The sequence below is a fragment of the Hemitrygon akajei genome, chromosome 15, assembly GCF_048418815.1.
Source record: "Hemitrygon akajei chromosome 15, sHemAka1.3, whole genome shotgun sequence".
In the NCBI taxonomy this organism is placed as follows: domain Eukaryota; kingdom Metazoa; phylum Chordata; class Chondrichthyes; order Myliobatiformes; family Dasyatidae; genus Hemitrygon; species Hemitrygon akajei.
Genome location: NC_133138.1, coordinates 28,116,791 through 28,133,584, shown reverse-complemented (window position 1 = coordinate 28,133,584; position 16,794 = coordinate 28,116,791). Strand labels below are relative to the sequence as shown.

The 16,794-nt window shown below is 43.1% G+C and overlaps 1 protein-coding gene across 1 annotated transcript in view; it reads left to right on the top strand.

Moving 5' to 3' along the window:
- rad50 (RAD50 homolog, double strand break repair protein) overlaps positions 1 to 4,827 on the top strand; it is a 166,891-nt gene extending 162,064 nt beyond the window's left edge. The window contains exon 26 of the mRNA XM_073067338.1: positions 4,441 to 4,827. Coding sequence (XP_072923439.1) covers positions 4,441 to 4,624 — 184 coding nt within the window. The 3' untranslated portion in view covers positions 4,625 to 4,827. The remainder of the gene's footprint in view (positions 1 to 4,440) is intronic.
- The last annotated feature ends 11,967 nt before the right edge of the window (positions 4,828 to 16,794 follow it).

The window sequence follows — 16,794 nt, the reverse complement described above, 5'->3', positions numbered from 1 at the left end:
AAAAGAGTATGGGGAACTGGATAAGTGGAATAAAACATGTACTGTGTCTCTCTCCACACCATTTCTGGGAGACTGAAGCAAAGTCAGAAGCCTTTGAAGGAATGTGAGCTTTGACAGCCCTGCTTCCAGCCTCCTGTTCCTCCAAAATCCTTATGCTGTTGCCCCACAGATTCTTGTCTGCTGTCCTTGCAAAAATACAGTACACTACAGCCCACATCATGACCTCGGACGGCACTGTTGTAACAACACTTGAAGACTGGTGTGGAGACAGGATACCAGTGTCTCAGTGCATCTTCTCCTGAAATCTTCATTCATGTGTTTGTGACATTCGGTCTTCAAATATTTCAATGCTTTTTCTCCATGTCTCATTCTCCATTTACATAGACTTTCCTTCACTGGTGGCTTCATCCACACCAACCCCCTTTTACTCATGACATAAATGTCCCAGAGGTATTAACTGCATACAGTCTTAATTATTATACACTCAGAACTGTGTGCTCTGATTCTGCTCAAATTCCACCTACAAGTTTGAAGACACCACTGCAGATTCTGCTCAAATTCCACCTACAAGTTTGAAGACACCACTGCAGCTCAAGTAACAATGAGCTGGAGGACAGGATGGAGATGGAGAGCCTAGTGGCATGGTGTCTTGACAACAAGCTTTCCCTCACTGTTAGCACAGCAAACGTCATTCATTTCAGGAAAAGGCAGTTTACATCAGTGGAACACAGAGTACAGTGCAGACAGAGGACAGATGCATGGCTCCTATACATCCTATCCAGATGAGTTATGGCTTGGTATGGTAACTGTTCTGCCTGTGACTGCAAGGAACTGCAGGGAGTGTGGATGCAGCTCAGCACGTCAGAAACCAGCCTCCCCTCCATAAACTAGCCAGCATAATCAAAGACCCAGCCGTTCTCGCTCCTCCCCCCTCCCATTGGGCAGCAGATACAAAAGCCTAAAAGCGCACACCACCAGGCTCAAGGACACCTTCTGTCCTGCTGTTGTAAGACTATTGAATAGTTTCCTAGTGTGGTTAGATGGACTCCTGACCTTTTAATTTAATTCATTATGTCCTTGCACTTTATTGTCTACCTGCACTGCACCTTATGAGAACAGTTTATTCTGCATTGATCTCTGTGAAAGGTATGTAAAACAAGGTATTCGCTGCATCTCAGTACATGTGACAATAATAAACCAATTTAAATTAATTACATATATTTAAGTTCATGTGACAACCCACACCTATCCTGTAATTCCATAATCTGCCAGAAGAGTGCAGAAATGACATAAAGCCAAAGAATTTAAAAGAGTTCCTTCCTACCCTGTCGCTTGTAAACACGCCATCCCCTTCTCTCATTTCCTCCATCTCCGCCATATCTGCTCTCAAGGTGAGGCTTTTCGTTCCAGAAATAATGAGATGTCCCCCTTGTTCAAAGAATGGGGCTTTCTTCCTCCACCATCAAAGCTGCCCTCACCCACATCTCTTCCATTTCACTCATGTCTGCCTTTATTACGTCCTCCCGCTGCCCCACCAGGGATAGGATTTCTCTTGTTCTCAGCTACCACCCCACCAGCCTCCGCATCCAGCACATAATTCTCCATAACATCTGCCTTCTCCAACAGTATTCTACCACCAAATAGATCTTTCCCTCCCCACCACTTTCTGCTTTCCACAAGGATCGCTCCCTACGTGACTCCCTTGTCCATTCAACCCTCCCCACTGATCTCCCTCCTGGCACTTATCCTTACAAACGAAACAAATGCCACAACTGCCCCTACATCTCCTCGCTCACTGTCATTCAGGGCCCAAACAGTCCTTCCAGGTGAGGCAACACTTCACCCTTGGGGCCATCTACTCTACCTGATGTTCCCAGTGTGGTTTCCTGTATATCGCTGAGATCAGACACAGATTGGGAGACCGCTTCACCGAGCACCTAAGCTCCATCCAAAAGAAAAAGCGAGATCTCCCAGTGGCCATCCACTTCCCATTCCCATTCCGAAATATCCATCTGTAACCTCCTCCACTGCCACAATGAGGCCACACTCAGAATGGAGGATCAATACCTTATATTCCATCTAGGTAGCCGTCAAACTGATGGCATGAATATCGATTTCTCAAACTTCTGATAATTGCCCCACCCCCTTCACCATTATCCCATTCCAGTTTCCTTTTCTCATCCTTCCTTTTCTTCCATGATCTTCTGTCCTCTCCTATCAGATTTTCCCTTTTCCAGCACTTTATCTCGTTCACCAATCAATTTCCCAGCTCTTTACTTTACCCCCCCACCCCACTAGTTTCACCTATCACCTTCCTCCCCTCCCCCCATCTTTTTTCCCAGTCCTGTGGAAGGGTCTCGGCCTGAGATGTCAACTGTTTACTCTTTTCCATAGATGCTGCCTGACTTGTTTGCGTTGCTTTGGATTTCCAGCTTCTACAGATTTTTTCGGGTTTAAAAGCAAATCATCTTTTCCCCTTTTGGACATCACATTGACACTGAGAGTTCTTCCTGTGTGCACTTACTGGTCATACTGACATTTTGTGGCAAACTGTTTTGCTGAAAACTTGATCTTTAAAAATGACTGAGCAAGGATCTGGAACCACATTTTGATTGAATACTTTGATAGTTAACTCTGGCATCTCCATGTGATCATATTTACATATTAAGACGATCCACCCATTTCCATCTGTTCATCATCCTCCTGATTTTTGCATTATGTCCTACTCCTAAAAATTAATGGTTAAGCCTCTAACCTTTTAAGTTTTAAAGATTGACTTTATTTGTTACATGTGCTGTACATTGAAACATATCGTTAAGTGCATCGTTTGCATCTACAATCAACACTTGGGCGTGCTGGGGACTGCCCGCTAGTGTTACAATGCTGTCAGCACCACCACAGCATGCCCACAATTTACTAACCCTTACTAATCAGTATGTCTTTGGAATTGGGGAGGAAATCAGAGCATCTAAAGGAAGCGCACACAGTCATGGGCAGAAAGTACAAACTCCTTACAGACAGTGACGGAATTAAACTCCAGTCCCTTGCACTGTAATAGTGTTATGCTAACTGCTGTGCTATTGTACCACCTCTTAACTTTATCCTTGTGTAGTCTTGCTGTGCCTTAGCTCCCTTCATCCCATTCCATGCCTGCCCACCAATACCACTTCCCTCCTTTTACCCCACGCCCTCATTTCCCATTTCTGACTCCCTCTCGGTCCTGCATCCACACTGTGACTTGCCCTCGTCCTCCCTCACCCCACCTGCCTTCTCCTTTGGCCGCCTCACCCTCTCAACCACTCGCCCCCTCTCCCTTCCCCTCCACTGCCTCCTCTCCCTCCCTCCAGAACAACTCTCCACATTCAGTGAAGCCAATAAAGCTGATGAATTTTGGCACATGTTGACACATGCATTGGCCTGATGGCTTTCCAATTAGCTGAGAGAATTAAATGTGCCTCTTTGAGTGACCCATGATCACAGACTGACATAAAAGCCACGGCCAACCCAGGTTACATACTAAAGTCTGAAGTCCAACTTATACCCAAAACATTTTGTCAAGAGTGCTGCCCTTAGCCAACCTTTGCATTGCTAGCAATGGCAATGAGGTTTGGATGACAAGTGTGTTATCCTTCCTAACAAGGAATCAATTGTTATTAACCAGGATCAACTTTAGTTGCCATACACATTTATGTGTATTAGGGATTTGCTGTTATGTGTTAGCACAACATACAACAAAACAAACATTCAACAATTATAAAGAACGATATTAAAAGTTTAGAATAAATGGATATGGATTAAAATGTGCATAAATACATAATTGCCAGCATGTATATACCAGCAGCATTTTAAAAAGTGATTTAAAGTTATAAACATGAGAAAATCTGCAGGTTTTGGAAACCCAAAGCAACACACACAAAATGCCGGAGAAACTCAGCAGGACAGGCAACATCTATGGAAAAGAGTACAGTCGACGTTTTGGTCTCAGACTCTTCTTCAGGACTGGAAAGGAAGAGGAAAGATACCAGAATAAAAAGCTGAGGCAAAGGGAAAGAGGATAGCCGGAAGGTGATAGAACTGTTTATTCATTTCCATAGACACTGCCTGACCTGCTGTGTTTCTCCAGCATTTTGTGGGTGTTGCAGCGGTTTAAAGTGTTTACCATGAAGTGCAGTGACTAAGAAAGTAGATAGTGGGAGGGGGTGGGGATGGGGCTAACTGGAATGGTTGATCAGATTAACTGCCTGGGGGAAGAAATTTTTAAGGTGGCGTGAAGTTTTTTTTAATAGCCTTATAGTGCTTACCAGAAGGGAACTTTGGGCAAAGACAGTTGGCGGGACAAGTAGCATCTGCAATGATTTTTCCTATCTGATTCTTTGCCTCGTGAGTCCTGTAGTGATGGCAGACTGCAGCCGATGACCAAGCTGTGTTGCTGTTTTCTAGGATAATAAAGAGCCGCTCAAACCAAAGCAACTTTCAGCTTCTGGTCATCACACACGATGAGGATTTTGTCGAGTTGCTGAGTCGTTCCCAATACGTCGAGCACTTTTACCGTATCAAGAAGAACATCGACCAATGCTCAGAAATCATTAAATGCCGCGTCAGCTCTTTGAACACCCATGTTTAGTAAAAATGTATGTCATGAATAATAGTTTTCAGGGTAAGCTGTAGCGAGAACCATTTTATGAAACAGATACTATTCTTTCTGGATGATTACAAGATTAGTCTTGTACTTTCTATTTTGTTGTTGATATAAAGTTTGAGTTTTCTCTTCTGACATGTAACAACACTGAACTGGTACAAAAATAAAACCAACTTGCTTTCCCCATCCTTCACTCTCCCATCTATGCAACGTTGAAGTCAGTCATGGATGTGAATTTCAGGTGGATTCAGGAAAGTACAATTACAGTTTTTCCATGAACTGTGTTTGAAATAGTACACTGAGTGGCCACTTTATTAGGTACACCTGCGGACCAGCTCATTAATGTAAATATCTGATCAGCCTGTGGATATCTGTGGCAGTAACCCAGTGTCTAAAAGCATGGAGACGTGGTCAAGAGGTTCTGTTGTTGTTCAGATCAAACATCAGAATGGGGAAGAAATGTGATCTAAGTGAATTTGACTGGAATGATGGTTGGTGCCAGATGGGGTGATTTGAGTATCTCAGAAACCGCTGATCTTGTGGGATTTTCATGCACAACAGCATTTACAGCGAATGGGAGGAAAAACAAAAAATATATATCCGGTGAGTGGTGGGTCTAGGGACAAAAATGCCTTGTATTTAGTGAGGTCGAAGGAAAATGGCCCATCTGGTTCAAGTTGACAGGAAGGCGACATTAACCCAAATATCCATGCACTGCAGCAGTGGTGTGCAGAGGGCATCTCCGAATGTGCAGAGGGCATCTCTGAATCTGCAGCAGTGTGAACCTGGAAGTGGGTGGGCTACAGCAGCAGAAGACCTCTCCTGTACCTAATAAAGTGGCCACTGAGTGTAGAAAAGACTGGCACTTCAGCCCATGATGCCTGTGCTAACCATGATGGGGAAATTAAATGAATCCCGTCTGCCACCACATGATCTATATCCCTTCCTACTCTGCCTGTCTAAATGACTCTTAATTATTACTATCACATCACTGTCACCACCGACGGCTGGTTTCATATTCCATGTACTTAACGCTCTTTGTGTAAATACTTGCAATGCACTCTTAAATTCTCCCCCCCCCCCCCCCCCCAAGTTAAAGCTATATCCTCTAGTATTTCATAAACACAAGAGATTCTGCAGGACAAACAGGAGGAAATCTGCAGATGCTGGAAATTCAAACAACAACACACACAAAATGCTGGTGGAACACAGCAGGCCAGGCAGCATCTATAGGAAGAAGCGCTGTCGACATTTCGGGCAAAGACCCTTCGTCAGGACTAACTGAAAGGAAAGATAGTAAGAGATTTGAAGGCAGGAGGGGGAGGGGGAAATGCGAAATGATAGGAGAAGACCGGAGGGGGTGGGGTGAAGCTGAGAGCCAGAAAGGTGATTGGCAAAAGTGATACAGAGCTGGAAAAGGGAAAGGATCACGGGACGGGAGGCCGAGGGAGAAAGAAAGGGGGAAGGGAGCACCAGAGGGAGATGGAGAACAGGCAGAGTGATGGGCAGAAAGAGAATGGAAAAAAAGGAGGGGGGATAAACACTAAATATATCAGGGATGGGGAGGAGGGGCATTAACAGAAGTTAGAGAAGTCAATGTTCATGCCATTCTGCAGGGGCTGGAATTCTTGAGCAGCACGCACCAAATGCTGGAGGAACTCAGAAGGTCAGGCAGCATCTATAAAGCAAAATAAACTCTGATGAAGGTTTTTGGCCCAAAACATTGACTGTTTATTTCTCTCCATAGATGCTGCTTGACTTGCTGAGTTCCTCCAGCGTGTTGTGTGTGTTCCTCTAGTATCTGGCATTTCCACCATGTGGACAAAGACGAACTATCTATGCTGTCAATGCCTTACACTTTATGTACCTCTCTCTCCAGCCTCTGACATTCCAGAGAAACCAATCCTAATTTATACTCTTGAGTTCTGGAGATGACTTGCTTGAAGTTCTTCTGCACCCTCTCAAAAGCCTCCGCATCCTTCATGTAAAGCGGTGACTGAAACTACACACAATGTTCTAAATATGGCCTAAACAAAGAGTTACACGGCTGTGATGTGACTTTTAAACTCTTATACAGAATGCCTTGACTGACAAAGGCTAGTACAGGCAGTCCCCGGGTTACAAACGAGTTCCGTTCCTAAGTCTGTCTTTGTTCAAGTCGGATTTGTACATAAGTCGGAACAGGTACATCACTACGTAGTGTGTGCGTTTGTTATTGCAAACAACTGTATTTAACTCAAATTTTCTATGTAATAGCCTTTATGGCTGGCCGTTCGTAAGTACGAGTTGTTTGTAATTCGGGGACTGCCTGTAGCGCTGTATGCCTCCTTTAACACCCAGCTGCTTGAGTTGCATTTCCAGGGAACTATGGACTTGCACTCCAAGATCCCTCTGTACATAATGCTCCTAAGGGCTTATCATTTACCATTTAATTTCCCTTTATACTTTTGATCTCCCAAAGTGGAACACTTTGCACTCAATCTGCCACTTCTCTGCCCATATCTTTAACTGATCCTGTTAAATCCTTTGACAACCATCATCGCTATCTACAACTCCGCCAACTTTTGTGTCATCTACAAACTTCCTAACCAGCACACCTACTGTACCCTTTCATCCAAACCACCACAAACAACAGGGGTCCCAGAATTAATCCCTAGGGCAGCACTTGTCACAAACCCCAGTCAGAGAAACACCCATTCACCATTATCCTCTGCCTTCCATGGCCAAGGGTTATTTAAAACAAGTAATAATTAGAGTGAGTGGGGAAGCTAGGTTGTAGTCCAGTATTAGCCATTTTCTCAGTGCAGGAAAGCTGAGATATGTGGCTGACTATACACTTTCCTCAAATAAAGTTTCATCTCTTTGAATCTTTGTGAATCTTGCTAGTTTATTCTGCTCTCCATTCCAGCTAGGCCCTTGTAGAAGTTCTAAGTTGTGCCTTGATATCACCTAAGGTTGGTGCAGCTAGAATTATCTGAATAAGCTTGCCCACTGTCCATCAATCTCAGTAAGCAGAGAGTGAAAAGGGCAATGGGCAAATTTGATAAATTCTGAAATTGGCTGTCAGTGACTTGACACACCATACGTACACTTAAATGGCCCAAAGATGGCCATTTGGCCCAAAGCTATCTTTAGCACAATTATTGGAGCAACTACAAATGAAAAGAACTTGTCGAATCAAGTACAGCGTCTCAAGCCTAAAAATTTAGTTCAGAAAATTTGGTAACGTTGGGACTGCAAAAGTTGGAAGATGTTATTATTTTGCTTTGTAAACATTGTAAACTTTTTCTGAATCAGAATTAGGTTTTATTATCACTGACTTATACAATGTGAAATTTGTTTTACAGCAGCAGGGACATTAAAATTTACTATAAATTACAAAATTAGATAGTACAAATAAAAAGAACATGATGATGTTCATGGACTATTCAGAAATCTGCTGCCGGAAGGGAAGAGCTCTCTCTGAATCATTAAATTTGGACCATCTCTGGTAGTGATGAGAAGCAGGCATTTCCCGCACAGCGAGAATCCTTAGCGATGGATGCTGCCTTTCTGAGTCATTGCCTCTTGAAGATGGGGAGCGCTGTGATAGTGATGGAGCTGGCTGAGTCAATAAACCCTCTGCCACCTTGCAGTCCATGCGTTAGAATCTCTGTTTCATAGAACGGTACAACACAGGAACAGGCGCTTCAGCCCACAATGTTGTGCTGAACCAGCTAAAAAATAAATCAAACACCCCAAAAAACTAATCCCTCTTACCTACACAATGTCTCTATCCCTCCATCTTCCTCACATTCGTGGACCTAATTAAACATCTCTTAAAAGCTGCTAATGTATTTGCCTCTACCACCATACCAGGCAGCGTACTCCAGGCATCTGAGTAAAAAAAAAACTTACCCATTTGAAACTGCCCACTTTCATCTTCAATGCATGCATTCTGGTATTAGACATCTCTACTCTAGGAAAAAGATGATCACTGTCTGCTCCATCTATGCCTCTCATAATCTTATATACCTCTATCAGATCTGCCCTCAGCCTCTGCTGTTCCAAAGAAAACAACCAGTCTCTCAAGAAAGCACATGCCTTCTAAACCAGGAAGCATCCTAATAAACCTCTTCTGCACCTTCTCCAAAGCCTCAACATCCCTCCTTTAGTGGGGCGACCAGAACTGTATGCAATACTCCAGATGTGGCCTCACCAGAGTTTTATAAAGTTGCTACATAACTCCTTTGCTTTTGAACTCATAAAAGCAAACATTGCATAAGCCTTCTTAACCACCTTATGGACTTATCTAGCCACTTCCACAGAGCTATGAATTTGGACCCCAAAATCTCTCTGCTCAGCAACACTGTTATGGTCTCCTTACATTTGTCCTACCAAAGGCAATGCCTTACATTTATCTGGATTAAACTTCATTTGCCATTTCTCTGCCCTGCTCTATATTGTGTTGTATTCTTTGCCAGTCTTCTACACTATCCACAACTCCACCAATCTTGGTATCATTCGCAAACTTATTAACCCAACTATCTACATTTTCATCCAGGTCATTTGTATATATCACAAACAGTGGAGGTCCCAGCACAAATCCCCACAGAATACCACTGATTCCAAACCTCCAGCTCAAATAAGTCCTTTCAACCACTATTCACTGTCTTCTATATGCAAACATATGAATCCAAACAGCCAATTCGCTACGGATCCTATGTCTTAATTTTCTGGATTAGCCCAGGAGGACTTTGTCAAGTGCCTTACTAAAGTCCATATAGACAACATCCACTGCTCTACCTTCATCAGTCTTCACAGCAAAATCCATGCCATGACGTAACAGTCAGAATGCTCCCCACCATACATCTGTAGAAAATTTGTAAGCGACTTTGGAGACGTACTCAAACTCCTCATGAAGTAGAGCTGCTGCCGTGCCACCTTCTTGTGTGCATCAATGAATTGGGCACAGAATAGATCTTCCGAGGTGCCAAGAAGCTTGAAGCTGCCCACCCTTTCCACCATTGACCTTTCAGTGAAGAATGGCGTGTTTTCTCCTGATTTCCGCTTCCTTAATGAATGAAGTGTTTAAGTTGTTTAGTAATGTAAAGTCATGATAGAAACTAAGTCTATAAGGTAATGGCCAGAACTGTTCTGTTAGTGAAGCCTGTAGCCACTCTGGCATATCCTGTTCAGGGATATAAAACTGCCTCCTATTTTATGCCTCACCACATTGAGGCTTTCAAGTCCAATAAAACTGCTAGAGGTCGTTGGAGAAAGTGTTTGAAGTTTGCTTTGAAATGTTTCTCTGCAGTAGTTTGCAGTCTTTGTTATTGTTCCATTGTGCTGCAGAGGAAGCTGTAAGTGCATGGCTTCCACTTTCATTACTCTGCGCTGTCTGCAAGGAAGGAGGAAACGAGACAGTTTGTCATGTTCATGTCATGTCGTGGACAGCTACTGATGGAAACTCGTACTGAAGTCTGAAACTAAATATAAAAGATACTGTGGGAGAAAAAAAAAACTCTGCAGGTCAGACAGCATCTAGGGAAAGACAAGTTGTAAAAACCTTCATCAGAATTTGTAGAAGTGGGTTTAAAATTCTGGCTTGATCATATTTTGACTAAATCCAACCTGAGCCATCGTTATGATAATAGCTGGCCGGAGCTTGGCACATACAGGAAGCGGGTCCATCCTGGTGTGGTCTTCTGTAGCCCATCCACTTTCAAGATTCAACGAGTTGTGCATTCAGAGATGCTCTCTGCACGCCACTGTTGTAACGTGGTTGTTTGAGTTGCTTTCCTGTCTGCTTGAACCATTCTGGCCATTCTCCTCCAACTTCTCTCATTAACAAGGTGTTTTTGCCCACAGAACAGTCAAGCACAGGATGTTGTCTTATTTTTTTTTATTTCTCACTCCATTCTCTGTAAACTCTAGAGACCTGCGTGTGAAAATCCCAGGAGATCAGCAGCTTCTGAGATGCTCAACCCACACCATATGGCACCAACAATCATTACATGATCATAGTCACATAGATCACATTTCTTCCCCATTCCGATGTTTGGTCTGAGCAACAACTAAATCTTTTGACAATGTTTGCATTGAATTGCTGCTGGATGACTGGCTGATTAGATATTCGCTTTAACAAGATGTTCCTAATAAAGTGGTCACTGAGTGTAGTTGGGTTTGGGTTGTGTCTGGACTCTGGAGAAATTTTTGCCACTACAGCTCAGGGATCTATTTGTATGGAATCATTCGATGGTCCTCACTACAACCCTTATGGCCCTAATCCATATGACACTCCTCTCACCTGTCTACCTGGGGCAGGACAGAGAGGGGGGCAATTCTGAAAACTCATTAGCCGGGTCCACAAGGGTTTGGGTTGGGGGGCCAGTATCTGTCTCTTCGTGATTCATCTGTGGTTTTGAGCCAGATGATGTAAGATACATGTGCCAGCTTTACTTTGTACTTTTATGAATACTACATCACAGAATAAGTCAGGTTCACCCGTTTCTCCAGGTATATGGAGGAATTTAAGGTGGAGGGTTATATGAGAGGCAGGGTTTAAGGGTCGGCACAACATTGTGGGCAGAAGGGCCTGTACTGTGCTGTATTGTTCTATGTTCACCTGCACCAAGTCTTTACAAAGATTGTCCATTTCGTTCATGTTCTTGGTCTTCTATATAGACTTTTCTACCCGTTTTAAAATACTTGTGTTTTCATATTGTAACAGTGATAAAGTATTCCATTTCTTCACCAGAGTAACACACCACAAAATGCTGGAGGTCGGGCAGCATCTGTGGAAAGGAATAAAGGTTGACGTTTCGGATCGAGACCCTTCATCCTGATGGAGGGTCTCAGCCCCAAGCATCAACTCTTCCCTCCTTTCCACAGATGCTGACTGACCTTCTGAGTTTCTTCAGCATATTCAGTGACTCTGGTTTGCCAGCATCTGCAACATCTCTTGTGCTTACTGACGATAATCTCAAAACCAATCCCAAGGCTTCCGGTCATTGGTTAGACATGCAGTCTCACTGGGGAAATAATGTGTTTTCAAAACTCATTCCAGATGTCGATTGATGGCTGGTCCCTTCACCGCATTTTATTCTCTGGTGAAACATGTAGGTTCACTAGTATGTTCATGATTAAAGGCACCCAGCCCTCTGTCTAAGTAACTTTCTGGCAGGTGATACTCGTGACATTGAGGGTGAAATGTCCAGAATGAACTGAACAATCCATAAAGGTTTAGTGTGACCTTGTACTCGATGCCTCAGTTTATAAAACAATGGTTCAAGTTCAAGTTTATTGTCATCTGACTACATATATACAACCAAACAAAGCAACGTGCCTCCGGACCATGGTGCACCCACAAAACATTATCACACAGACATAGAACAAAATATTACCACAAAGTAAGTAAATAAAATATAACTCAAAGTGCATGTAGTGCACAGCACAGGTAAACAGTTAACAGCTCGCTGGCCTAGTGACAAGACCTCGGTGCTGACAGAGTCTCATAGCCTTCCTTTTCAGTCCTGAAGAAGGGTTTCAGCCCGAATCGTCGAGGTTTATTCGTTTCCATTGATACTGCCTGACCTGCTGAGATCACCCAGCGTTCTGTGTGTTGCTTTGGATTTCCAGCATCTGCAGATTTTCTCTTGTTTGTGAAACTGTTACCCAGTCTGGCACTCCTGGTCCTGATGTGCCTGTACCTCCTCCCTGACAGTAGTGGGTCAAAGAGACTGTGGGATAGGTGGTAGGGATCGTCAACAATGCTTCTGGCCCTTCGTATACAACACTCCCGGTAAATGTCACAGACAGTGGGGAGGGAGACCCCAATGACCCCCTCAGTGGTCTTAACTATCCTGTATAGGGTCTTGCTTCTGTACCACGCAATGATGTAGTCAGATAGGATACTCTTGAAGGTGCTCCTGTAGAAAGCTGTTAGAATGGGGGCAGGGAGTCTTGCATGCCTCAATCTCTGCAGAAAGTGTGCCTTCTTTGCTAATGAGGAGGTGCTGAGGGTCCAGGTTAAATCATTCTTTTAAACGCCCATCAAGGAACGTTGTTCTCTTAAAGAAGTTTTAAATTGACTTTTTCCAATATAAGACCCCTCCCTATCCTGCCACTTTTACAGGTTTCAAATTTCTTTAACTCTTCCACTCTTGAAAGATCATTACTAATGGCTCCGCAATCTGTTTTTTTAAGAATCCTGAGGTGTAGTTCACCTGGTCTAGGTGACTTATCTACCTTATGACCTTCCAGCTTCTGGAGCACCTTCACCTTACTAATACCAACTGCACTCATTTCTACCCCCTGACACTCTTGAACTTCTTGACAAACTGCTTTTGTCTTCCACAGTGAAGACTGTTTATATATCTGAAAAATTCTCTTCTCTGCTTTCAAGTGATTCATGGGAGTTTTTAAAATCTGTTAGAAAAAGTAAAAGGCTTTGTCGCTCTTTACCTGAGAATGGCGTGTCTGATCGTATAGCACTTCAATACTCCAAGGAGGGTCGGCCACCATTTTACAGTCGAGTGACTGCTGTAGATCTTGAACCACAACCTACGTGGAGGAAATGTTCTCTAGATGGAATATCAGGAGATAGAATTTTCCTGTATTCATTTATCAGTTTAATTTGTAAGTTAAATCTCCAAATTACACCAGGAGCTACACTTTTATGTGATATACTTTTTAATGTAATATGATAAGTAGCTAACTAATGGCACAGGTCCTGAGAGGACAGTTAGTTATATGTTTTCATACACCAGGTGGAAGTCTGGCTCACCTAAGCAGTTAGTTGCTTCAGCCTTGTTGTCATGAAGTTGGGGGGTCACAAAAAGCATACTCAAAATGCTGGAGAAACTCAGCAGATCAGGCAGCATCTATGGGGGAGAGGGTAAGTAAACAAACAGCAAACCTTTTGGCCTAAGATCCTTCATCAGGACTGCAAAGGAAGGGAAGGGGGAAGATGGCAGGAGGGGAAGTAGTACAAGTTGGCGAAACCAGAAACCAAATGACAAGGAAGATGGGTGGGTGGGGGAAGAGGGATTATGTGGGAAGCTGACAGGTAAAGAGCTGAACTCGAGTCTAGCAGGTCACATACCTATGGAAATGAATAAAGAGTTGATGTTTCAGGCTGAGACCCATCAGGACTTGAAAGAAAGGGGGAAGATGTTAGAATAAAAAGGGATGAAGGGAAGGAGAAACAACTAGAAGGTGATTGGTAAAGTCTATGGGTGGGGGGAGGTATGAAGTAAGATGAGAGGTGATAGGTGGAAAAGACAAAGGGCTGGAGAAGAAGGAATCTGAGAGGAGAGGATAGTGGACCATGGGAGAAAGAGAATGAGAAGAGCACCAGGAGGAGGTGATAGACAGGTGAGAAGAAAAGATAAGAGGCCAAAGTGGAGAATAGAAGAGTGAAGGGGGGGAGGGGGAATTATCCAAAGGAGAAATTGATACTCATGCCATCAGGTTGGAGGCTACCTAATTGGAATATGAGATGTTGCTTCTCCACTCTTTCAGTGGCCACATCTTGGTAGTAAAGGACGCCATGGATCAATATGTCAGAACGGGATGAGGATAGAAGTTAAAGTGGTTGGCCACCAGGAAATTTAGCTTTTTGTGGATGGGGTGGAAAGGGAAATCCATGCCATCAGGTTACAGGCTACCCAGACAGAATATCAGGTGTTGCTCCTCCACCCTGAGAGTGGTCTCATTGCAGTCGTCCAAGAGGCCATGGGCCAGCATGTTGGAATCAGAATGGGAAGTAGAATTAAAATGCATGGCCGCCGGGATATCTGGTCTGTTGCAGCAGATGGAGTGAAGCTGCTTGACAGAGTCTCATGATGTTGCAATCAAACCCACATCCACCACTTCCTCTGTAACTCATTCCACACTCACACCACCCTCTGAATGAAGAAGTTCCCTTTAAATATTTCACCTCTCTCCATTAACCTGTAGTTCTCATATCACCCAACCTCAGGGGGAAAAACCTACTTGCATTAACCTTATCTACACTCCTCATAATTTTATGTACCTCTACCAAATCTCCCTTTATTCTCCTAGGCTCCAGGGAAGAAAGTCTTAACCAATTCAATCTTCCCCTTTAACTCAGATCCGCAAGTCTTGGCAATAGCCTTGTAAATTTTCTCTGTAGTCTTTCAATCTTGTTCCTATCTTACCTTGACCTAAGATAAGTTCCCATTAATTACCACTAGAGGGCACCATTATCAGCACATTAAAAAGTCAAAAATTCTGGCAACGACTTATTTAAACAATATCTTTAAAACAGCAAGTTATTCCAATGTACCTCACAGGAGCGTTAGCATTAAAAGAAAATGACACCAATGCACATAAGGAGATATTAGAGCATGTGACTATAGCCTTGCTTAAAGATGTGGAGGCTAAACATCTTAATGGAAATATTGAAGAGGTTTCAGGAAGAAAATCTAAAGCTTAGGATATTGGAAACTAAACAGTGATGAAGAGATAAAATTTTAAATCAGCTAGATAGAATCGGAGGAGTATCTTAAGAGATTGAGGATACTGCTGAGATAGAAGGGAGTGATAAGTATTTGAAAGTACGTTTACACAAAGAAAACTGTAATGACCTGGCATCCAACTGTCTGTAAATCTTGGTTATTCACTCATTAGTCAAGAATGTAAGCTGGAAATCCAGATTGCACATATCTAAAATGTGGGCTGGGGGTACAGGCAGAGCCTGGGTTATGGTAGAGAACATCTGGGGTTTGAAACATAGGTCTGTGGACAGTCCCAAGGTCCAATCTGTATGTTTCTTGCATCTTTCAAATTCACGAGGTTCACTGAAAAAATCATTATAATGCGTGTAAGGTGTTTTCGAAAGTGACTATAAGTGTGTTTAGGTATCAACATGAGTAATATCCAATTGTCTAACACTCTGCTAACCACCAAATTCCCAAGGATGTTGGATTATTTGATTTTAAGTAAGAGCGATAGTGCAGTGGAGAGTATTGTTGCAATACAGCCTGGTATGGAACCACCGATGCCCAGGAAAGGCAAAGACCACAGACAGTGGTGGATACAGCCCAGTCCGTCGCAGATAAAGAAGCCTCCACTATTTAGCACAGTTACGTAAATGGAGAGTTGCCATAAGAAAGCAGTATCTAGCATCAAGGACCCCAACCATCCAGCATGTTGCTCCCTTCTCCATTGCCTTTGGCCAGCAGGTACAGAAGCCTTAGGTCCCATACCACTATTTTCAGGAACAGTTATTAGCCTACAACCACCAGGCTTCTGAACCGTCATGGATAACTTCACTCATAACAACTCCTAACTGATTCTATGGCCTACAAACTCACCTTTAAGGATCATTAAGGATCACCTTTAAGGACAAACATTAGTTGTTTGTCAATCTTTGTTTATGTTTTTTTTGTAATTTCTTTATTTTCCTGTAAGCGTCTGCAAAAAGATGAATCCTAAGGTACAAGGGGTGATTGATAAGCTTGTGGCCTAAGGTAGAAGGAGTCAATTTTACAAAACCTAGCACATTTATTTTTCCTACATTTACACACTTAGTCCAGCGGTCGTGGAGCATACGGATCCCTTCTTTGTAGAAGTGGTCCACAGCATGGGGTGATTGATAAGTTCGTGGCCTAAGGTAGGAAGAGATGAATTATTAACTTCAAACTTTCTGCATTTTCACTCAAAGAGTTGAACTGCATGTGCATGTAACAAGAGCTGTATAACTCATTGCCTTCTACCTTAGGCCACAAACTAATCAATCATCCCTGCTGTGGACCACTTATACAAAGAAGGGATCCGTATGCTCCACGACCGCTGGTCTAAGTGTGTAAATGTAGGAGGGGACTATGTTGAAAAATAAATGTGCTAGGTTTTCTAAAATTGACTCCTTCTACCTTAGGCCATGAACTTATCAATCACCCCCGTAACCTACTGAATATAAACTTTTAAATTCATTAACAGTGTTCATTAATAGTGCATATCTAATTGCCTATTTTGAAGGCAGTTGCTGTCATGATCTAAGGCAGTCCTGTTGTTCAAAGTGCTGCCACAATTAGCCAGACATTAATCAGTGGCAAAGAAGAAACACAGATTTCCAAATCAGGACAGTGTAGGGTTTGGAAGGAAATCTACACAGAGCGGCATTACTACCATTGCCTAGGTTGTGTGGG